The sequence below is a fragment of the Diorhabda sublineata genome, chromosome 9 (assembly GCF_026230105.1).
Source record: "Diorhabda sublineata isolate icDioSubl1.1 chromosome 9, icDioSubl1.1, whole genome shotgun sequence".
Classification (NCBI taxonomy): domain Eukaryota; kingdom Metazoa; phylum Arthropoda; class Insecta; order Coleoptera; family Chrysomelidae; genus Diorhabda; species Diorhabda sublineata.
The window spans coordinates 15597281-15621893 of record NC_079482.1 but is presented as its reverse complement, the minus strand read 5'-3'; the positions used below and the strand labels follow the sequence as shown (position 1 = coordinate 15621893).

The 24613-nt window shown below is 32.2% G+C and overlaps 1 protein-coding gene across 1 annotated transcript in view; it reads right to left on the bottom strand.

The window, feature by feature from the left end:
• LOC130448904 (acid sphingomyelinase-like phosphodiesterase 3a) overlaps positions 1-24613 on the bottom strand; it is a 330919-nt gene that overhangs the window by 89562 nt on the left and 216744 nt on the right. The window contains exon 4 of the mRNA XM_056786494.1: positions 23618-23823. Within this exon, the coding sequence (XP_056642472.1) occupies positions 23618-23823 (206 nt within the window). The remainder of the gene's footprint in view (positions 1-23617; positions 23824-24613) is intronic.

Sequence of the window (24613 nt, the reverse complement as noted above, 5' to 3'; positions counted from 1 at the left end):
TGATCATGAAGCAGTTTCAACAAAAGTTTCGTGGAATCCTATACAAACAATGCTTCTCGCAAATTATTCCGTATTATTTCGGGAAAAAGTTTTCAAAACTTCAAGTACAGTTGTGAAACAACTGACGGGATCATGTTGCTCTGGTGATGTGGACTTTTTTTAGATTCATAAAAACACTAATTAGTCTGTCATGCAATTCTTTTCCCTTCGGACGTGTTAAAAATAAGCAAAAGAAACCCTGGCTCACTAAAGGTATACGTATATCAGCGATCTTTATCTCACCTTGGAAAGTATCTTCATCAAAAATTACGTGAAACTGTACAGAAAAATTCATCATGAGGCAATAAAAGCTGTCAAAGTTATTTATTATAATATGAGACTCGGCGATTCTCGTAAAACTACTAAATTTATCAAATTCTTTAACTCCTCATGATCCGCTGTCATATCTCTCTGATGCTAATGCTAATTCACACATTTTCTTCTTTATGCCCGTAGTTTTAGCAGAGCTTTGCAGTACAATTGATGACAAAATAAATACTCATCTGGAACTGAGAGACTTTAAAATCTTTTCGAGTCTACCCGATTGCACCTTGAATGACCTTACCGCTTCAATTTACGTTTTATTTCAAAATGGCACTTTTCTCAATTGCCTTAAGGCGGCTATAATTATACCTCTGCATAAAGAAGGAGATAAAAATCAAGCATCGAATGACCGCCGAATTGCACTCCTTCCCAGGTTCTATAAGATGATAGAAAGATAAGATAAATAAAATACGAGTCGTGAATTTGAAAACGTATTACTGGCTTTATTTTGAATCCTCTAAAAATATCAAGAATATGCAGCACAACGTCACACTAATTTTTAAGAAATATTGATTGTAATTGCTTTCCAATACTTTATCAGAATCGAGTAAAACCTCCAAACACATATCGTTCTAATAGTTTTTCCGATATACCTACTACTTGACTTTTTCAAATCAATTTGCTCTAAATTTGCTGAGAACTGTGAAGTTATAGGGATGAGAATCAGTTTATGGTATTTTGACCAAATTTTAATTGAGTAGTTTTACAGAGTACGATATGGAAATAAAGAGCCAAAATTACTTAATCATAAAATTTTCGGTTTATCAGAAGGTTGTATGTTTTTTAATTTGTCTTTACAACAGAAAATTGGATATGTTGTTAGGAACTTGAGGAGAACGTGGAGAATCAAGAAGGAGAACCGTATCAAAACACAATGAAGCAGCACGAATAAAAATTTTACTGCAGAGTTCCCAACACTTAACTTCGCAGTGCAGCACGTCAAATACAATGAAATGATTGAATTTTATGCAACAATGATATTTTTGATAATTGGAAACGAAAATATTTCGGAAATTTGGTTTATTGACCAGTATACGTTTCTTATTGACTAGAATAAAAAGCAAATTTTATCGAGAAATCATAATCCCCTTATCAATAACACTGTTTATTCAGTGGCGAGTTGTTGCATGTCTACATCAATGGTTCACTATATAATTGGCACTATGATCACCCAACTCATCGTCTCCAAATTTCTTCTTAAAAGGGCATCTAAAATCGATTTTTTCAAAATTCAATTCCGACATTTGATATTTTCGGACAGAATGTTAATAGCTACGTATAGAAAGTTTCGGGTGAGAGTTTTTTGAAATATTAGAAAAAAGTTTGACAACTTATTTGACCACAGTTCATAAAATAATGGAGGATATTTCGAATATTCAATAGAATAAGTAACTTTCTATCAATTTTATACCAAATCACTTCATTCATCGAATATCCTCACCTATTCATTTAATTTATTCAAAAATACTGAAAATGAAGATTAAGTATTTACTAGTTTTGAAAAGTTATCACTCATTCTCCATTGTCATTTACTAAGCTGGAATTTCTGGAACCGTTGGTGATATTCATACCGAATTCAATATTTCCACCATCAATACATTAACACTCACAATTACACTGGACGCGTGTTTCGATAACGAAGTTATCGTCTTCAGAGACTTCTGGTAAACTTCAATCTCTTATTTGCTAGAATTCTAGATATGTTCTTGTTTTCAAATCGTCAAAATTTTAGGTCTCTTTTGAGAATTAGTTTTCTTAAAGGAAGGTAAAAGTTTAACGTTTCGACCTGCTTCATTCTTCATCAAAATATTTTGTTAAAAACACATTTGCCTTCTTTAGCTCCATAAAGATCCAAATATCATTAAAACCAGAGAGTTAAATCAAATATTTGAAACTTATGGCAATAAATATTATATTCTTGTTCTGCGAAGAGAAAAGGAAAGGTGGAAAAAAAATTGCCGTTACTAAAAAATCTTGGAAATAGGAAAGAACTGGGAATTTGCAGTGCGTTATCAAGAATTACAAAGTAGTAATTATGAGGAAAGCCAACGCCTGAAAGTAATTATAGCAAAAAGTCTTTATTCCAAGCCCGTTAGCAATCTAAGATTACTTTATAATATATATGGTGGAAGATTTAAAGGCCGGCAATAAATTTTAGGAATACAATGAAAATGACAAACGACTACTTTGAAATTTATATATTACTATAAGATTGGAAAACGTTTTGACTGTTGAATTGTTAAATTTTTGAGGATAATTATTCAAAGGCATCAAAATCACCGATAATTTTTAATTGAAATGCGTTTTCTTCTTTTTTGTATGAATTTGTTCTTATATTTAGGTACGAAAACACCCGATTAAAGCTTTAAAAAAAAGTTAAATAAAAAAACTTTTTTATTTTTATGTACGAGTTTATCAAATTATATGAATATGTTCCGAAATCATTCGGTACAAACATCACATACAAAAGTAAATTTAAATATTTCGTTGAACTGAAAATACTAATGAAATAGGAACAAAGTGGTGAAAATTTATAAGAATTGGAATAAACATTATATTAATAAACAATATTTTGTTCTAAAGTCGTAGACGAGGTGGTTAACGCATTTCTCAATAGAAAGTCGTGAATAATTTGGTATTCGATTGTCCATTTAGTATGATTCACTATTGTTCCTAAACACCTTTCGTTGCAAGTTTTTATACCGCGTGTTTATATAGGTTGACATAATCATTACAAGTAGTCAGAAAGCTGTTTCATCAACTTTAACTTGTATTTAAACCAGATTTAATGGCACTCATCGAATTACATCAAGGCGAATTACATTCAATACGTTGTTGATGGAATGGCTCGTGGACGGGTTATCACAGAATATCGACCCCATAAAATTATAGACTGTAGACTACGTACTGTGTGAGTTCCATTATCGAATTCGTCATTGGGGCTGATCAAGTATTTGTCTTGTAGAATGAACAAATTAGGAGTGAATTAAGGAAGTGCAGAAGTCGCTACTTTGGTTTGAGGTATGAAAAAGGCTTCATAAATCGATTATATAATAAAAAATCGGTTTGTGATTATTCACTTGAAATGCTCATGAAAAGATAACAAAACCATTCCAATAACCACAAAGCTGAAATTGAGCTTATCTTATTCTTCAATTGGTGATTATTTCAGTCAGTAATTTCCACACCGTAATTAAGTGGTTTATGAGTGAGTGGTATCAATCATCAGAATATTACTATCATGATGGCTCGTGTTTGATTGATACTCAACAAAAATTTCATTCAGGATAAATTATTAAAAATAATTATTTACCAAATATTTGCAACAATCATCAAGTTTTATTTAAAGAGGACTGTAACGGTTAATTGTATGTATTTAACCAGACCTGAGATTCTATGTATTGAGACACTTATACATACCGCAAAAGAGATAGGGACTCACAGACAATGTGCAAAGACTCGGAACCGGCTAGTCTGAAAGCGATGAGGACTTACAAAAATGATAATTACATAATTGAAATAATCTAAGCCTAAACTAATCCCAAATTTTCTGTTACAAGAGCGTTCAATGAAGTCCACTAGTTGTATAACCCTTCCATTCTACACTGTTGCTGTATTACTCATCTATGACAAGCCAACATGCTCTGCGCGCTTTTTTTTACGACACGCGTTATAGTCTCAGCAATCTTAATCGTAACTTAATTGGGAAAATTCGCTGCATACAGATAAGCCAACGCGTGATACGTGATAGCTTTTTGCGACTTCACGAACCGCCTAGTTCATTAGAATGATTTGTACTTAATTACAAAATACTATAATTTGTGTGATTTTCTGCAGTATGGAAGTTGTTTTTAAATGATTATATAATACTAAGGGATGTTGGAAATATTCATACAAAGAAAAGACAAAATTGAAAATGTAAATATTACTGATTACTAGGGAGTGGGTGTAATGAGTAGGAGAAAGAAAAAATTTTCTCATGATGTTCAGCCAAAGATGATTGGATTTGTGATGATAATGAAGCTTGAATGACAAAGGGTATCAAGAGCATTCAAATCAAGTGCAATTACGGAATCTGTCCTCATAATTGCATGTAATATGCGTTATTAAAATCAACATATAGGTATCATGGCTGAATCATATCATAATTATCAATAAACGGATGTATAATGTGAATGTATCAAAAATTGAATATAAATTGTATCAAATGTTGTGAGGCATTGGGTTTGGCATTCGGCAGACAGGATGAAGGTGATGAGCAATATTTAGTGAGCAAAAAATTCATCTATGTTCAAAGAAATCCTAAAATAATTCCAGAGCGGGCTATCACAACTTTTGCATGAAATCTGCCATGAACATTAACGAAATTGATAATTGCCTTTTTTTGGCGATCGTCGTTTTTTTTTGGTTTATTTTAGTTTAAGATACCTTAAAAGCGCTGGTCATGGCCACACAAAAACAATCAAAATATACATAAGTTGAATGGAGGACTGTTACAAAATCTATTACAGTACCAAAATTATATTAATTAGATTTTATAAAACTGGTAACTTCAATGAAGTCCAGAACTTTCTTAATTCCTGTCGGCCAACTAAGTGTCCCTTGAGATTAGTTGGATCAAACTAATAGTATATGGTGAAGTATTGTCAGCAGTCAGTGAGGTTGTGCTTGAAAGACACACGTTACAACTTTGGCAAGCAGGTTGACTTTCCGACGATATCAAAAAGCCGTGAGGAAGAGCAACAAGAGTTTGGTGGATTTCATGAATGTTTCGGACTGTTGTAACTTGAGACTTCTCGTAGTATTGGCTTATGTTCCTTAAAATGATTAAGATGGGTTGGGTTTGCATGCGATGAATTGACGCTGCAACGAATTGTCAGCGACGACTTAGCGCGCGATAAAATGTCGTGCATTAAATTGCCGTTAATTCGGTTCTATTATCCCAAATTTCATATAGAACGATGACAAACTGAGCAGTATGTTATTTCTCTAATAAATTGTTATGAAACATTGAATGGCGTACTACTTTTTCCGAAGTTTTTGATAAAAATCATCAGATACACTGGAAAAACCAAAAAATTACTAGAATCTACCTACCACGACAACATTAGAGACTGAACGATATTCTTCGGGGCTAAATCGAAAAAAATGTATCTCAAAAATTCAATTAGCGAAGATCGTTTAAGAGCTCTTTTCATGCTATTCATTGAAAAACAGTTTATATCGGAAATAGACAATGTTAACGATGAATGTATTGGAGAATTTTCGAATAAAAAAGAACGTAAGCAATATTTATGAGGAAAAGATCGTAAAATCGTAAGGAATGCTCTGTATAAAACATACCACACTCCAAATAGCAATCTCTCAACCTGATTAAGTTACTGGGAGTATTAAAGCTGCTGAAGATACTCATAACATTTGTGAACATTGAACAGTTGCGGATTTCGCATAAAGGAATTTACAGAAAAGTATAGTAGAGTTTCAAAAATCGTTTCATCAAGGAAGTTGATAAAGCCAATGAAAAAAAAAACGACAAAATCCATACAATATCCGTGAAATTGATAAAAGCAATCCCACATCCCATCAATGTCATCAAAGAAAGATTCATAGCTCCATACTATGAGAGTATCTTATAAAGTATACCCTTCCTCGAATCTCTTTTTTTGTTCTACACATTTCTAATGAAGTTCCGATTCAACTTTCTGGTGGCTATGAGGTCGTGCTGTGTCTCGATATCTTTTCGCAATATCGGCATACGAACAATATAAAAAACAATAAAAGCGCTGTATATATTGAAAACCACGATTTTTTAACCATTTTAATCAAATATTATAAAACATGTTGTATAAAGATCCACTGCGATTTAAAAATTAATCCGTTGAGCAAATACAGATTCCAATCAATCAAAATGTCTTTCTTACTTCAACCCTTTCATAAAATATGTATAAAGTTTCCATAAAAATCAGCATTGGTTCGAGTAAAACTTTATGACAATAAGAACAAAAATTTGGATCATATATGTCTGGATTACTTTTTCATAACCGTACTTCCATCTGAAATGAGATATCCCAATAGAGGATAGCACTTGCATATAAAAAGAGGATTACGTGGTGAATAAACGTGTGGTCATTTTGTTTGAACTTATCTGCGATTTTTCTCGACAAAATACTGGATTCCCAGTTCGAGGCGAAGGCGGTATATATACATGATTACATGGCATTAGCAGTAAGTACGGATATGAGGTTTTCTACAAGATGAATATTTTGTACTCGCTTTAGTTCGTAATGGCTGACTACAGGGATGTGTATATAAGATTTTTGACGTAGAATCGTAGTGTAGAACACAAAATAGATTTCTTTGTATGTATATATATATGGACTATATTTAGTACTCCATACAATAGGAATATACATGTGAAAAGAACACTGTTCCTGTATAGAGTAGCTCACAACTATCGCTGTCAAAGCCAAGCGGAGAGTTAGAGCTACCTGAGATAAAAAACAATGGCATCAAAGTACCGATCACATATCCTTGGAGAGCTCAATGCAGTACTTGAAATCTGTTACAGATGAGACAAGTACGTACCAAAATTAATCCCATTTTCGGCCGAGGAACAAAAAGAAGATCATATTTAAATTTGCAAGAAGATATTAGTTCGTCTTCTGGCAAATATGAATTTTGAGAGGACAGCACTGAATTATTATGAGGAGGTACTAGAAAGTTGTGTAAAGAAAAAGACAGCTTTCTACTTCATAAACATCAATTAAGTCGCAAAACATTGGCCGATATATGATTTCCTGCCTATTCGCATCCATCTTACTAATTGAAATCAGCACTATGTGTCGCTGGAATCTTCTCAAAACTGAAAAATATACCAAAAGGGAAAGGATTTTACATTATTCTCGACGTAGATATGGCTCCTACAAAGCAAATCGAAGCTTTTCGAACAAAACCTTTTCAAAAATGATTATAGTTCTGGAAACTATGGAAAAAGTACAGTATTAGTGAAGAGAAATACCAGAGAAAAGACCATTAAATGAAATATTCAGATACTTGTCCACGTCGATTTTGATCAAATATTTCATCACACCTTGTACATATTTAAAAACTGTAATGTATTGAATTCAAGCGGAAACTTTGGCATTATTATATGGATTCGAATTTCTCATGGCTTTAAATTATGTTCTATATTTCCGAGAAATTCTCTGTCACCAGCTAAATAGGGTCGATGGTTTCATATTGAGGTTATGTGATTTCGGTTCTCTAGTCATCTATTAGCTTTATTCAAATCCTGATCAACGTCGATGTACCAACAAGAATCCTAATTTTCGTATTTTGTCGTAATGCCCCTGTCATATTTATGACTAGTAGAGGCAAATAAAGCTCGTTCGGTTTCGTGATCCATGAAAAACATCGTAAATTTCTAGAAATGAGACAGAACGACGTTTCCTACAAAATATGATTTAAATTCACTTTATGTTCATTCAAATTCATAGAGTAGAAAGATATCCGTGATAGTTGAACTAAACACTAAAAAAATTATTGGGAAGCATCATATAGGTATACTGATTAAACTTTTAATATATTATTGAATTGAAATTTGAATGCTAGAGACTTCATCTCTAGAAAATGTTGGTGTGTCTACTACAAGTTTGTGTATGTCACCACTAGGGTGAAACATATATTGCTGAGCAGCTCGTTTTCCAGTGTTATAAGGGTGTCAATATTTGAAAGGTAGCAAAAAAATAGCGAAACTCAAAAAACTCTGCATCTATAGGATGTAGATGCGAATCGACTTCCACATTTTTTCCCACTCTCCCAAAAAACTATCTCCAGCTTCATATCCTGTATAGCTAATATGGCTTCGATGACACATCGTGGTAAATCTAATGCTTCTCCTGTCTGAACCATCTTCTTAATTTCCTCATCGTGTAATCTTGAGAAAATTGGAGCTTCAGTGCATTTGAAATAATTCCAAATCGTTAAATCTATATAGGGTGTTCCAGAACTTAATGCACTTTGGGGTAGATGATGTGACATAGGAAAAACTTTCCCATAGGACCCTCGTTTCTGAGTTATAGGCGTTCGAAGTTACGAAATCAGAACTTATGTTCAAGTATATTTTCTAAATTATACATTCGAACATTATAAATTTGGAATGGATGAGTACTTATGTCTAAAGGCCAAAGGCGGCTCATTCTTAATGGTTAACAAACCGTAACTTTTACAGAGATAATCTAAAGATAGCTTAACGAATTTTTGGATCGATTTTGTAACCAAAAGGTACTTTTTGTTCCACTGAATAAAATTTATGGTTTAGAAGATATGTAGATCTCTAGTTCGTTGTACATGTCAAGGAAAAAGTTCGCCTTAAAAAGACACTCTGAAGAAAATTATCATAAATTGTGATTATTTATTTCAAATAAATAGGTTAGGCGGTTAGGTTAGACTTTGTTTCTTAGTTTCACCCTAGTGAACAATGTTGGAATTCAGCAGAAAGCCGTTAGTGTTATATAAAATATCATAAATTATTGGTTTGATTCTTCTTTGAAATAAAACGGCTAAAAATAAAAGTAAAAAATATATAATTCTAATGTTGCTTTATAGTTTTTGGCTATTATATTAACTTTTCAATTTGGGAGAATGGATTTTAATTACGGGATTAATATTCCCATATTCCATATAATAGCCATAAAGTATCTATTTCAGAGAATACTGAAAATTTAGTGATTAGTGAACAGTATATTTACAATGTTTCTTATAGGCTATTCTATTGTCCCCTTCTGATATTCTCTTATTTAACTACGGTTGAGAAAAAAATGATGTGGTGACTATCTAGTTAGAGGTATATCATTTCCAACTTAGTTTTTAGTCCGTGAGTTTTAAATGTGGCAATAGTATCTTCGAATATATCAAGTTAATTATTGAATATATACGGGTTTGTCAATACAAAACTTATAATTTCATCTTATATTGTTCTTATTAGAAAAACAGTAACATGGATTGTTGAAATTTACATTTAACGAAAACCTTGGGGATAACAATTACTGGACGGAATATGAATTCACAAAACCATTCCACTATTTTACTATCACAATCATCCGCATATATCTGCGTAAATAGTATTAGGATAAGCTTATGGTTTATGATTTTCTTTGTCTCTGATACTAACTTTTGTTTTTCTACTTATTGTAGTGGATTCTACAATAAATTTTCTGGAAACTCTATTTTGAGTCTCCACAATTAGTTCTCAGATTTAACCTATTTTTTACACGCTTCATTTAAGCTTGATCTATATGTCTATAGTTGATTTGTAAATGCATGATAGCACAGTTTTATGCTGAATGTCTATATACAGGATTGTAAAGTAGAAAACAGTGAATATATACTTTTTTATCTGGACGAGCAAACCCTGAGGAGGCAACAAATAATCCAGCTTATCAGTGAGGGGGAAAATGTGAATTGTCAATATCAAGTACCGTTATTCAGAAAGTGCCGTAAATGTAAAAATACTTCAACAAGATAGTGAAAAAATGTTTTGCAGTTGAAAGTGAAGCATGTGGAAAATATATCACACTTTCGTTTCTCATAATTTTATTTCCAAAGTGCAAATTGGTCATCCTTTTAAAATTGGTCCTTTCTCTGGGACACACAAACTAAAGGAATATAAGTACCTACCTCTTCTCGAGATGATGATACAAATAAAAACCAAAAACATATCTGAATTCTTTTTGTTTTTATGAGGTTGCTAGATTTACTGGGTGAAATTATAGATAAAAAGATGTGGAAGAACATTATTTATATCGAAAGAACAAATACCAGTAATAACCACAGAAAAGTTACTATTGAAATACAGAACAAAGCAGAATATATTAAGGATAACATAGAAATAACTGAAATGGGTGCCTTTGAGATAAAATCGAATTCGGTAAGCTGTAAATGTTACAATGAAGTTTCTTACAACGAAGTTTGTGATTTAGAGTGTTGAGCACGGTATTGTAATGTACCAACAAAGAAGATTAAAGAATAGATCAGCCTTTGAAAACTTCAATTCACTATCAAGATGATATTAATATTTCAAGAAGAACGTGACAATAACCCATCGCCTCTTACAGTTGGAAACAAACGAGAAGTAATCATTGAAAAAAGGATTTTAATATCTTTGTAATTTATTCATATATTTTGTGATTTGTAGGAATTGAAGATTTGAATTAAAAAGGTGCAAGCCGAGAACTTTGATCATTTTATCGAGCATATTAAAAATATTAACTAGGGTTAAAAAAATACCCAACTCAGTAAAAAGGAGAAATATATGAACAAACGTTATAATATATGTTTATATTACTCCTACATAACTGAATATATTATATTTTTTTTTAAATCCACATAGCATAAACGTGCCAAAACAGCACTTAACAAGTGTTAATTAATTTGGAAAAAATGAATATCTATTACTTTTTTGTCAGTCCTGAGCTTGCAAAAGTGTGAAGAAAAATTAATTATCTATAAAAAATAGGATGAGAATTTATTGTAACATAAGTATGAATTTTTAGTGTGAATTACTTAAAATTTTAATTCATTTTCAATCTTTCATTAACCTCATTTAGCGCAAAGAATAAATTGATCTTACTCATTATTAATTTAGATGAAAATTGCTGCAACAATTGTAAGTTTTGTTATAATTATGGAATTTTTTCACTTTTTCATCACACCACCTGGCAAGAATAGCAACCACCCAAAATATTTCTCATTCATTGTTTTTTTCCGATCCCCATATTAATATATCGAAAATCAAAAAAAAAATTACAATAAACCTGAATATATGCTATTTAGTGCTTGCTATGAAAATATTACTTGACATAAACAAAATTATATTGATCGATAAATCACTTACAACATGAATATCAAAATGAAAATCTGTTTTAAGCATCTGTTTTTTTTCTTTTGTTTTTCGTTATTCCTCAAAAATATGTAAAATCTATCATTTGAATTTTTGTAGTTATATTGATATTCATGTTGAAGGTGATCGGTTGATCAGGTAATATTTTGATAATGTTTGATAAGCTCACAAAATGGGTCCTTAGACTGGCTCTGTTCAGCTACAATGGAATTTTAAAATTCGGCGACGCCGCGTCTTTCATATTTTTTATAAATAATGGAAGCGTCTTTGATGTTTCTTCTTAGAATTTTTATCATAGCGGGCGGTTTATTTACAATATTTGTTCTAAGTAATTTCTAAGAAACTATATTTTGTGTAAATGCATTTCAGTTAGTTTCAAATAAATAGTTGTAGTGAAAAGAACGAATTAGTAAAAATAAACGCAGAAATTATTTGAGTGATCTTTTCAAGTAAATTATTAGAAGTTAAGTGTATTATATAGTTTGTGAATAAATTAAGAACGTGAAAGAGTGTTCATTAAATCACCTCACCAGCAGAAAGAGTGTAAATAAATGCGTAAAACGTTACAATGAAGACCGCAACATGACTTTTTTACTTCTTCCTCAGCAGAATGTATTTTTAATAATTTAATTTTATACCATCACATTATGGGCAGCTTATATTGGTTCTATAGGATCATAAGCATTGTTATTTAACCTACAAAGTCGATCTGACTGTTAATTATCAAAAATTGAGATAAATGAGCGAATATTTCTTGTCTGTCACTGCTGTTATGAAAATTCAAAGAAGAGGTATGAAGCAAATTATCATTATTTCAATAAATTGTGCTAAAAAAACTACTTTGGAGGTTTCATAAGCCGTGCTCCTTCAAACTTATGGTGTAAATATTCTATATTGGGCCTCCTCTTTTCATAAAGGAGAACATTGATATTCTACACTTCGAACATAATTGTAATTTTTGTTCGTTATTCTTATAATTATACTTTTAATAATCATGTTACTTGATATTGTTAGCTTCGCGTTGTTGATAAAATGAAAAATTCAATGAATATTCGGTGGTTTTTAAGTAAGTACGAAGCATGTTTTATATGACACGAGTTATCACAACCTACCCGTCTTCAAAGGAAATCGATACCTTTCTGTTAACTGTTACTTACGTCCATCAAAGTAGTTCAATATGCATTTGTGGAGTTAATAGGTAGAGGAAGGAAACTACCATATATTTGTTATATTTTACAGATCCAATTTCGTAAAAAAATTCTACGATCCGTCAAATACTAGTTAATTTTATTATAATCTCTATCTTTACATGGAACCGTGAGATTGTATTAATAATACTATTTAAATTTGAAAATTTTCGCAAGAAAACAAGAGCTTTTCAAAGAAGAAGAATGCTTTTTACAATTTTATTATTATTATTATTTTTATTCTACAAGGAATATCACAACTGATAAGAAAGCAGTCAAGTAGAAAATTGTGGATTCCTGTAATTAAAGTATTCAAACTGTTGAGCCTACTCTTCTAACAACTTTGATTGGATGAATTTAGCACAGAGCATAATATTGTTTCATTGAACTTCCTTTCTTCTTTAAAATTCTAATGGATTTTTCTCGAAAATAAATATAAGTTTGAAGTTACACCCGTGAAAGTATAATAACTGTTTCACTTCTTCATTTCCGTGTATAATTTATGACAAAAGAAGTTGATGGAGTAGTCGAATTCATACCCCGTATAATTATTAAAACTTAAAAATGGACTAATCGAAGTAAGTTTAGAGCGTTGATTTGAGGTGAAAAATAGAGTTTTCAATAGAGTTTCAGACACTTTTTTCTAAAACTATTTAAATTTGTCTATCATAAATGGTGGTTTGTACCTCTTTATTACATTCACTATAATGCTTTTTGAGCAGCAAATGTAGTTGAGGTGTTCACAAATTCTCAGCTCTCCTAGTTTTTGATATGAAAAAATTAAAATGAAAATACTACCCAACGTCCATGACTGCCAACTTTTTATTATGTAGTTTTCGAGATATATATTGGAACACAGTATATAACAAAACGATTCGCTCCGGATTCATTGAATATCCCCCAAATTCTTAGTCACTTTATATTAGCTGTCGTACAACTTTTCCAATTTATTTTAGAAGAAATTCAATTGTTGTTTTATACTTTTTCTTTCGAAAACAATGTGAGTTTCTGAATGGATGTATCTTTTGAGCTTAATACAGGATAACTTAATTTTATTCCCAACCTGAATGAAATACATTGAATATCATGTGGAGTTTTGGTTATGGTGAAACCTAAATAGTTAATGAGAATGTGACGGTATAAATATAAGTCCAAACAAATGAATCTTTTCTGCATAGTATAATTACATTCCTATGAATGCAAACGCATTCATTTCATTTCATTTTATACTATCAATCAACAAGAAAATATCAAATGTGAGCCAATTTACTAAGTAGTATATCTACAAGTATCTACTGGTAATTTTTAGATAATTTCTCTCTGAAGTATCTTAATATTCAAATTATCAGTAAGTTTCCAATTAACCCTTCACGGTTTATCACGGAACTTTCTAATGGCGCATTTTTCTAAGCTTGTATATGATCCAGTTTGATTCCTTCACCAGTTTTGTGGATATTCTTCGTTTCTTAGAAAAAAAGTTAGTAATAGATTTTTGTTTAGCAAATGATATTCTATCCATAGCTACAATATTCCTCCATTTCTCAAGCCACAAAAGGCCCATACTTGTTGAGGTTGAATTTTGATCTATGTACCAAAGGACAATATCAAACGTGTTTTTGGTTATCAGTAGGTTAAATCCGAGTAAAAGGTTTGTCACTATCACCATCCGAATCCTCGTTCATAGTTTATTCACCATTATTTTCCAAAATAGCGGTACTAATCTAGACGTCATTAAGCTCCTCACTGTATCAACAGTCATTGTCATATTGAGCAATCCTCTCCTCAACTTCAATAGCAAGGGTGTTCGGTTGTACAATTTTTAGGTCTTTGATGATTTCCTGTGTGTCATTGTTTTGCTCATCTACGATCTAGTCACTTTTAGTCATAACTTCCAAAGCTGTTTGCAAAGTGTAAGGTTTCAGTTCCTCCCATGAATCAGCATCTTTGATGTTAATGGGTTTCATTGATTCAAATATGTTACAACCTTCTCCGGACTTTTCTAATATTGAGCTGATGTACTTTCTGCGCTACCGCCTATTCAACCATTCTAAACTCCCTGATCTATTGGTTAGTGGTGTGACATTTCGTGATAAGAAGATAGCTTTCATATGTGGCAAGGGAGATGAATTTATATTTTGGAATGTCCCTGACTTTTTAGATCTACCAATAACGACCAGGTAAAGCTAGCTAGTGTGTTCCATAAGCGTTGCTGTGAAGAGTAATGATTATCCTATTTTTTCGTTTCTGCTATGGTATCGTAGCGATTGAGTGAGTATTTTGTTTGGAAGCATTTCATGGTTTAGGCCTGTCTCGGGTTTAAGCTTGTCTCGTCAATGTTATAGACTCGGCAAGGTAACAGCTCATATTGTCCGACAATTACTTGAAAATTCACAAAACCTCTGGGCCGCCTCAGCATCAGGGGATAATTTTCTCCATAAATTGGAACAAACTGGACGTCATGACAGTTGTTCCGGCAGTCAAATCAGCCTTCACTAGTGGCGAACTCAATTCTGGCTTCTAGTTTTGTACGAAGCTATTGCCTTTTTTTTTATTATGAGAAGAATCACGATTTTCTTTTATTATGGGCAAGAATCACGATCGATCTAGTTGAAACACCTCCATTAAATTGTTTCGAGAAAGAACTGGACGAAATGTTTGCATTTGAAATATGCCACCAGAAGCAGAAAAGAAACTGTTCTTTTTTATAATATTGGTACTGCTCATGAACCAAGAATGGCGCTAAAACAAGAACTCGGTAATCTATGGGATGTGGTTCATCTATGATTATACTGTAGCTACTGTTTCCATTTCAAACATATATGGCACGATAAATTTGTAGATATAGACAAAATGATAAACTTGATATCATCGAACTTTTCAGCTATGAAATGTCCTCTTTCGCTCAGGGTGATTCAAAATAATTTGACAGTCACCATATTGCTAGACGTTTATTGAGCTATGTAAATGATCTTGCAGTATATAGTGTCAATATCGACGTTAGTGACAATGCAAAATTTTTTCCTTTTTCTTATGACGGGGTATTTTTTGGCGGCAACGACTTAACCCCATTCCTGTCACCGTTCCTTCCATATGTTCCTGAATGACTTTCTTCGTTGGTAAAAATTCTTTAATAATTTTTACTATCCGATTATCCACCATTCCATTCATATCATCTTGACGAATTTATTTTATGTAGTTGTTCCTCTTGTGATCCAGTTGAGTATATGCTGTTACTTCCCTCTTGACTGATAAGATATGCCCTGAGGTGCTTGAAGCTCATAACTCCATAGTTTTACAGAGGCTAGAATAAGATTGCATGCCCTAAAGATTCTTTCACGATTTGACACTAATAGATTGGAAAGTCTTTCGCAATTTTGCGTCAAAATGTAAATTGTTTATTGCGATTCATAATTTTTAGTTGATTTATTGATTATAATGTACATACTTCGATTGGATTGTATTCAAAATTTCAACACAAACCCCTGTTATTCATGTGACAATTATGTTGTTAACAACCAAACCGTCTTGTACTAGTTTCCTTTCTCTAATTAGAACAGTGGTTTCTAACCTGTGAGGGGCAATGGCATGCAGCTGTTTCCAAAATATCATTTTCGAAACCAAAAAAGTCGAAAAGGTATCAAAAAAATGAATCAGGAACATAGGTATACGTGTTCCATAATCCTCGCCGCGGATATTTCGGGTACAAATGCTATAACATGCATCTATACTCTTGCTGGAACGAAAACATCTCGCTTTCTTACTGGTAATAATAGAGATAAAGCAAACTTGTTTTAGTATACAAAATTCCTTGCGTATCTATTTGATATTTTTCAAACACTCTTTGACATGTTTTCCACTTTTACAATTAACTGTTTTGCTGATGAAATAGAAGAAAGAGAAGTTCTTATTAATAATCATTTGATTAGTCTATGGAAGCAATTTTCGTTTTACTATAAAGACCTTGACATGTCCAGATTTGGATGGATTATAATCCCGTTTGTGATTGAAACATATGATGATTTTGGCCTTACTACAGCAGAGGACGCAACAACGTTCTTAAAAGTGGAGCGCAGGTACATAAAAGCTGGGAACCCCTGAATTAGGAACGTTTACCTTTCTATTTTGCGCATTTCCTGATAAACTAACACAAATTGAATATAAGTGTGGTCACTCATATTTACTATGGTTTATTATGAAGGATGTAGATTGATTTTACAAACTGTATTTTTCACAACCTACTAGCACAAAAAGATGAATTCATCACAATTATTTAAATGATAAGATATAATGTGTTTAGTAAGTATCAATAGGAACTCCGATATCAAGTTATTCCAATAATTTTTCAATTTGTGGATTACACTTATCTCAGTGAAACATTTCAATCAATTCCACTGCTTCTACCTTCTTTAATACTATTATAAATCCAATATTAAAACCTCAAATAATATTTATCTTCTTTTATTCGCCTTCTATCACCGTCGTTTTCCTCTCCAATTATTAGAAATAATCCAAAGTGAAATGGAATATTCTCTGGAATTTTTGTACTATAAAGACCAGATAACATCAAAGAATATGAATACTTGATCAATTATGCATATTCCATCCCTTAAATTACGTCAACTGTGAGATTATGGTAAGTTATCTATTTTACATCAGAGTGGAAAATTTCAAGTAACCTTCGTTTAGTTATTAAGTTATTCTGGGAATCTGATGGAAATTGCCAATTAATTCATGATTTCAACATTGTCACCACAATATGTTACCTAGCCAGAATCGGAATGTAGAAATTCTCTCTATTTACATCATTGAGTAGCCAGTACCTAACATAAGCAAGAAAAAAGATGAAAGCAGTATATATGTGAAGTGACCCGGAAATAGGTAGCAAAACAAGTCATATTATATCATACCACATTGTTAACAATGTTGAATTTATTTCTTTTATAAGTGGGCACAATCAGTGATTCCCCTGTTATATATTCTTCACATGAGAGCCTGCATTTCAACATATTTTCATCATGATTTCCACCAATATCAAGGCAATTGTTATATTGTCCAATTAGCTTCTGAATTTTGTCCGTCTTCACGATTTATTCAGCAAAGCCGATAGTCAGAGATCAGCAACCAAGTGCTCTATAAAATCAAATGTAATAGTAAAGCGGTACCATAGTGGGAATGTAGAGAGGAAGTTCAAGTTGTTCTCAAGCAAATTCTTGGGTTCAATTAGCTGCATATGGACCTCCACATACCATTTCTGTCCCAAAATAGAGTACACATGATTTTTTTAACAGACAATGCTTCTCAAAACTTAACTAATATCGAATGTCGCCATTCCGTATACTGTTGTTTTAATTCTTATGTAACGTAGACCACCTATCACTATCCTGTCTCAAAACTATTAATTTTTTGTTATATAACAAGAGGAAAGTGAAAGCACTGCCCAGAGGCATGTTTAATGCGCCGTTGTCAGTATTTTTGACAGCTAGCATGAATTTCCGATAGTTTAATAAAAGTTACGTCACAATTTCGCGAAAAACTTACCAGAAACTTTTCATAAAATTTCAAAATCGCCCTCTTAGTTCTTTTGGTAAATGATTCCCAACATATCATTAGTAATGACATAAGGGCGGCCGCTGATTCCCACAACGAGCACAATGTTATTAAACGCCTCAAACCACTTTCGAATAATTCAATCACTCACATTGTTTTCTCTGTATCCTGCACAGATTGCAAGATTCATATCAATCGCTCCAAGGTTTCTAGTACAAGGAATAAATAATAGTTTGAAAAACTAAACTAGAAATTGATGTAAACATTCAATGTTTATACATTCTGATATGAGTACAGTAGTTATCGAATTGTCTCTCAAAGCACCTCATACTTGTTTACATTGAAATATCTTTTATTGAATTCACCCTCATTTGAGGTGTTGAAAAAATCTAGTTTTTAGCTTGATTTTGCTATTGCTTTTTATTTGCTTTTTAGTAATTCATTCCATTACAATAGATTACGAATCTTGACTTTTTCATGTACCCCGAGTCGAGATCTTCTCGAACTTAATAGTTGTAACGCCGTTTCGTCTCCGGGTTGGTTTGGTTTCTATAGGGGTATGCTCCACTTGCTCCTGACAGCGTTAGTGAAGAAAATAAAATAATCAAGAGATCAATAAGGTGATGATGAATACGCTGAAGCTAGATGAACATATTTTACTTGCTCTACTGGATAGGTGACCTGGATATTTGCTGCTGGTGTTTCTGACCAAGCTTCTTAAGGTATGGAGTCGTATTAGAAAGCGAAGAAACGTTTGAACACAAGTTCTTCAATTAAAAATGATAGATAAAATCACCCTATACATAAAAACAAATCAAAGTAACTAAAGATAGCTGGGAAAAGCATCGATACAAAAAGCGTAAAATCTACTGGTCCACTTAATAACCACCAAGTGAGCACAATCTGTTGCTAAGCAGTGCGACCAAGTGAAAGAGGCTCCGTGGAGCAAGAGGGGTTGAATGCCATGCAAAACCTAAGCTATTATTTGGTTGAAACTCCTCAATAAGGGCTGTGCCCCTCAAATCTCGACTTTGGGATGGAAATAAATTTTTTAGGCAATTACTGTTTGTTTGTAATAAAAGACAAACTGAGCCAAAGAACTTTGCTCGACAAAATTTGTCATTTTTAATCATTTCATCGATTTCAAAAGAATTTATGAGCAATAAAGTATTTCCAGAACCAAACGTGACAAAAATTCCTCTCATTCTATCTAGCTAACTATAATCTGAATAAACTATAATTCATAATTTTCAGCTGTGGTATAAAACCGTGTAAATCAGTATTATTTTTTCTATAACTTCATATAGGGTTTGCTTTCAGTTTCTAAACTGTAATTTATTTTTATTTAAAGTCGGTAACTTATCTCAAGAGAGGGTACATTTTTGATAAGATATGTGATTCCTTAGCTCACTTTCTATTTTGATTTCTACACCTATTCGCTTTCCCTCAATAATTATGCGAAATTTCAAATAAACCCAATGTTTTGAAGTACTCAAAATTCGACTTTGGTGATTTCGTTACCTACATACATATATATTTTCGACGTATTGGCCGTTGTGCGAACGCGAAGAATGCTGACCGCAACTATGCAAACGCGTGATTTCAAAATAATACTTATAAAGAAAATAATTATAATTGATTTAGAAGTTTTACAAAAACCCAGGTGAAAATATCATTGTTTATATCATTTTGGTTCCTATTATGTAATTTCGAATGGTATTGCGGTTTGAGGACTCAAAATAAAAGATCGAAACGTTGGCATTTTAAAAAAACTCTTGGACAGTTTTATTTTGAGTCCTCAACCCTTAATACCATTCGAAATTATAGAAGTTTTTAGTTATTGGAAAATAAATGCTTCTATTTCTCCATATTAAACAGTTTAGCGCCTCGCAGACTCACTTATAGTTGTACTAATATGCATAATAGTAGTTAAGATTTAATCTACAGACTGGATCTGGTACTTTTGGAGGACATAGTACTACGCTTCCAAATGAACACTTGAGGTTCTATCTTGTCTACAATAATGTGCAAACACACTATAATGTTGGGATTTACAACTTAATTCACATTCTTATAGAACTAAATCAAGCAATTGTAGTAGTAAATAGTAATTTATTTTCACATAAGAAAAAGGTTATATAACAGTGATTTGAATCGGTTAGGGCGAATTCTAGCAATAATAATGACCAACAATAATAATAATAATAATAATGACCGACATCTATTGGTTGAATGCTTTCATCACTACTCGTTTATCTAGAAGTATCTTCAAGCCTTGTCAATCCATTGATGATTCACAAAAATAGTTCCAAAATATGCAACTTTCAGACCTAAATTGATATAAGGCGATCCAATATGAGATAATTGATTTTTGTCTTCATAAAGACTATTTCTCTGATTAAATTTAATAATTTAGGAAAGAGCAAAAGGGTACCGGATGAAATTTGATTGAATTTTGATAATATATAGCCGTTCTGCCAAAATGAATGGCTTTATTAAACGAACAAACAAGCTTAATAAGCTTATCTTGAAAACAAAAGAACCTGAAGCCCGTCAGAACACTCCATTATTGGGAGCACTTTTTAATAAATAAACTTTTTAAGGATTTTCGTGAAGCCCTTGAATAGATAGAGTGGTTTCCAAACTTTTCCAAGTATTAAAATACCGAAAAAAAATTGAATACTTACAATGTTTCGGAAACACATTACAAACTAGATGCCGTCTCCTCCGTAACCTGTTAGAAAGTTTTGTTACTTGGTAAATCACGTAACAAATGACTTCTGTCAATATAATATAATTTGTTTTCATACCGCGTGTTTGGGTGGATTGGATCTGCTATTTTAGTTTATTGCTATTTTTCTCGATAAAACCACACCAATACTTCTCCACTAATTAAATCGTAACTATTTCGAAACCCTTAATGTGAATAATTATTGAATAAGAAACAAATAGTCCGGTGAAATAGTGAAGCTACATAAACTTCCACCAAGCTGAAAATCTTTAAAATTGTTAGAAATATAACTGAAAATGAAATTTCCATGTATGGAAAAATTTTATTCAAGGTCAAAGGTAAAAAAAAGTTTTACACAATTTTCAGCAAAATGATGAGTTTCATCACATATTTTTCGGGCATATTAAAAAGTTCAAGTGTAGCTTGGTTATCAGCTAAACCCTACAGAGTGGGGTTGAAAGCTGGTTAACAATACATTAGAACACGTTCAAACTTTACTTGCGCCGAAAACAATTTTTTGCAACTATAAAAAGCAAGCATAAGAGGTTGAACCTTAAAGAGGTTTTGGTGGATGATTTCATATGCGAACTTGATGTTCATGAACCACGCATGCCTGTCGACTAGGTCTTGCAAATACTGCTCTAAGTAAAATGATGCTAGAGAGCTCAGAAGAGAAGCTTCCGTGATAGTATCGGTAAAACAGAGTCAAGTCGGCTATCTTTATTTCATGCTCTAAGCTGTCCAAGTTTCTGATCAACTCTTGTTAGCCTATAAGTCTAGTTGCTCGCTTCTGTATCGAATCGAGCATCCTCAGCATATGCTCTGAAGCCGAGTTCCAAATGTGCGAGCAATATTACAAATATTGACGATTATGGGCCTTGTAGAGAATTAGAAGTTGTTTCGGAGTATATAGCTTTCTGGTTTTAAAGACTGCACTACTTTTTGGCAAGCTGTCTTAGCTAATTTGGCCATTTGACTATGCCAAGACATATTGATCCCAACCTCAACACTCAACAGGTGAATTTGCGGGAACATATTCTTATACATCCAAATAGCCCTCAGGAGGTGGTCCACAAACTTAAGCTTCAAAAATGATTATTCACTGGAATCCAGTAAGCCGATTTCAACCAAAAACGTATGATGTTTTCTAAGCTCCACATAGTCCCTAATGATGAAAAAGGTACTTCAATTGCTTTCCAAATAAATAATTGCACTCTTAAACACTCGTACACCATTGAACAGATTTTGATTCATTTGGTTTTATTGGGTGGAGTATCACTTCCATTCTCAACTATAGACGAAACAGTCGAGCTCTAAGAATCACAGTGACTTCCTTACCCAATCCACTTATGGTGATATCAAAGATCTCAATGTTTTCGCACATTTTTGAGACATATACTGATAACAGTATTCCCGCAATTTCAAGTGTACAAAATATAATCAAACAGGCAATTGATATATCAGAAAATCGAAAAAGAATTATTTGAGGATTGATTAAAAAAATTGATGCCTATACCCAACGAGAAAAGAGTATCAAATGGAATGTGCACTAAATTATTGCTTTCATTACTATTCAAAGTTACTCAAGTTTAATCATATATGGGAATTTTCCATTTCCATGAAACTCCAATATCCCATGACAATGATCTATCATTAGTTCTAAGTTTCCTGTTTCAAAGATTGATATTAATCGTATTCACTAGGGCGAAGCCTAGAAATTTTACTGGAAAATACATTGTTAAGTAATATTTTTTCAAAGGAGACCATATTTCCAATGCCTTACTTGAATGTACAATGAAAAGGAAATATTTGCCTTCTAGAATTATAGTTTTAATATTGGTGATACCTTAGTCGTTTTCCTTGGATGCCACTCTATGAGAATGCTTACTTTTATCGTGAAATTTTCAGAAAAATACTATTAATAATAATATATATTTTACTAGAGTTTTATTCTGGCATTCAATTTATAAAGAACTCTTTCAATTCTATGTTTACAGTTTTTTGCTTCATTTTTGAGTAAATCCGCAATTACAAAACACGATTCTAATTTCCAATTTCATTTTCTTTCCAAATTTATAACGAAACAATGGATAAATTCACACAAATACATACTTTTGAGACTTAATAACAAATCTTTTACATTTGACTCACAATATATCCGTATGTTCTGGATCCATTCCAATTTATTCCTTTTTTCTACTAAAGAAGATCAACTTTCTTTGGACTATAAAATCAAAACGCAGCAGATTGATTGTTTTCATTTAGAAAACACAAGTAAGTTATATGTAACTGCATACTCATTACCTGACATTTAAGTTTGGATAGGAAATTAATTTCTTGTACAGATGCTCTATAATCTCCATAAATTTATTGATACAGAATAATTGATGGATTTCCTTACAACTTACATAAATGGGGAATATAATTCAGTGCACTCACATATTGAAAAGAAAAAATTTTGGTTTTAAATTCAATTTTAAGTAATATTATTGTATTATAAAACGAGCTCTAGCTGCAACACACAATCAATAGCATTGTACTCTGCTATAACACTATAACGAGAAACTATTGCTTGTTTCTTAGATTTGCAAAAAATGAAATTATCAACAATTTTGTCAGAATAACCAGAAATGTTTTTTCATTCATATATATCACTTTCATATCAATAAATAATAATATGCATGTGGGATTTGGTGATGAGCAAGTGTAATGATATTGATATCAACTGAAACTCTTCTATTCATCATGACGAATTCAGCAATATTTTTTGAGTAATATTGGAACTTCCCATTATTGTTCAATTCAATATATCTTCATGTATAAGATTATTCATAGTTCATCACTTTAAACAATGAAACAATGAAAATATGATATAGAAATAATACCCACCTGATTGAAATGTTTTCAATGAATCAGTTGGCAACCATCTGGACCACATTTTTGTTAACTCCTCCTTACCGAATGGGTCGTCATGACCAAGGGCTGGGAAAACAAATTGTGATTTGAAGGTTTTTCCCAGTAAATCGGTTAAATTTTGTAGTAGCTTCCTCTGTATGGAATCTGGTAGACGACGGGCTGAGTGTGAAATGCCATCTCTGGAACAAAAGAAAATCAAAATTTTAACCTCAAGTACAGCTTTGACTGAAATAAAAACATATTCTTCACGCCACTACAGAAACACTCACAATTATGGTGCCTGATGCGCATTTTGACACTCGTGATAAACTGAAACTCATTCATTTGACCTACCTAAAAATAATATAATAAATTCTCTCACCAATAAAACTCTTACTGTGAAAACCAATTCGGCGACAAATTTCACATTCTTTCCCTTACTATTACTCACTATACAATGGACAGTAAGGAAAATACCCGGTATGTGTTCACACCCTCTTTATAATAAACTTTTAAATTTATCTAAAAATCAATTTTTCGATACTTTCATCAACATTATTTATATTCATTCCTTGATTATGACTGACGGCATACTTGACAGTTTTTCTCTTCATAAGACCTCTTACTTTGCCAAACATATTCCTCACCATAATATTAATCACACTATTTTCCGTGAGATATTGACCGTTACAAACTAGTTTTGAATATACTTTTGCTAAAATTCGCATCTTTTTTTATAAACGTGATAAAGAAATACCAGAGAAAATTTTCCTGTTTTTATTTTTGAGAAAGGTGATTCCACAGGAAAATTTCTTCAACTCATGACGGTTAATCATCTTATCACTCGTATAACCGTAAAGTTCAGTCACATCCTCGATAAAGTCCTTCCCTTCAATTTGAATTAAAAATTGATCAAACAATGTATCAAGAAACTAAGGCTGGCAATTTATGATGGATTGAATAGAAAAAATCCTCTGGGATGTGTTCCTA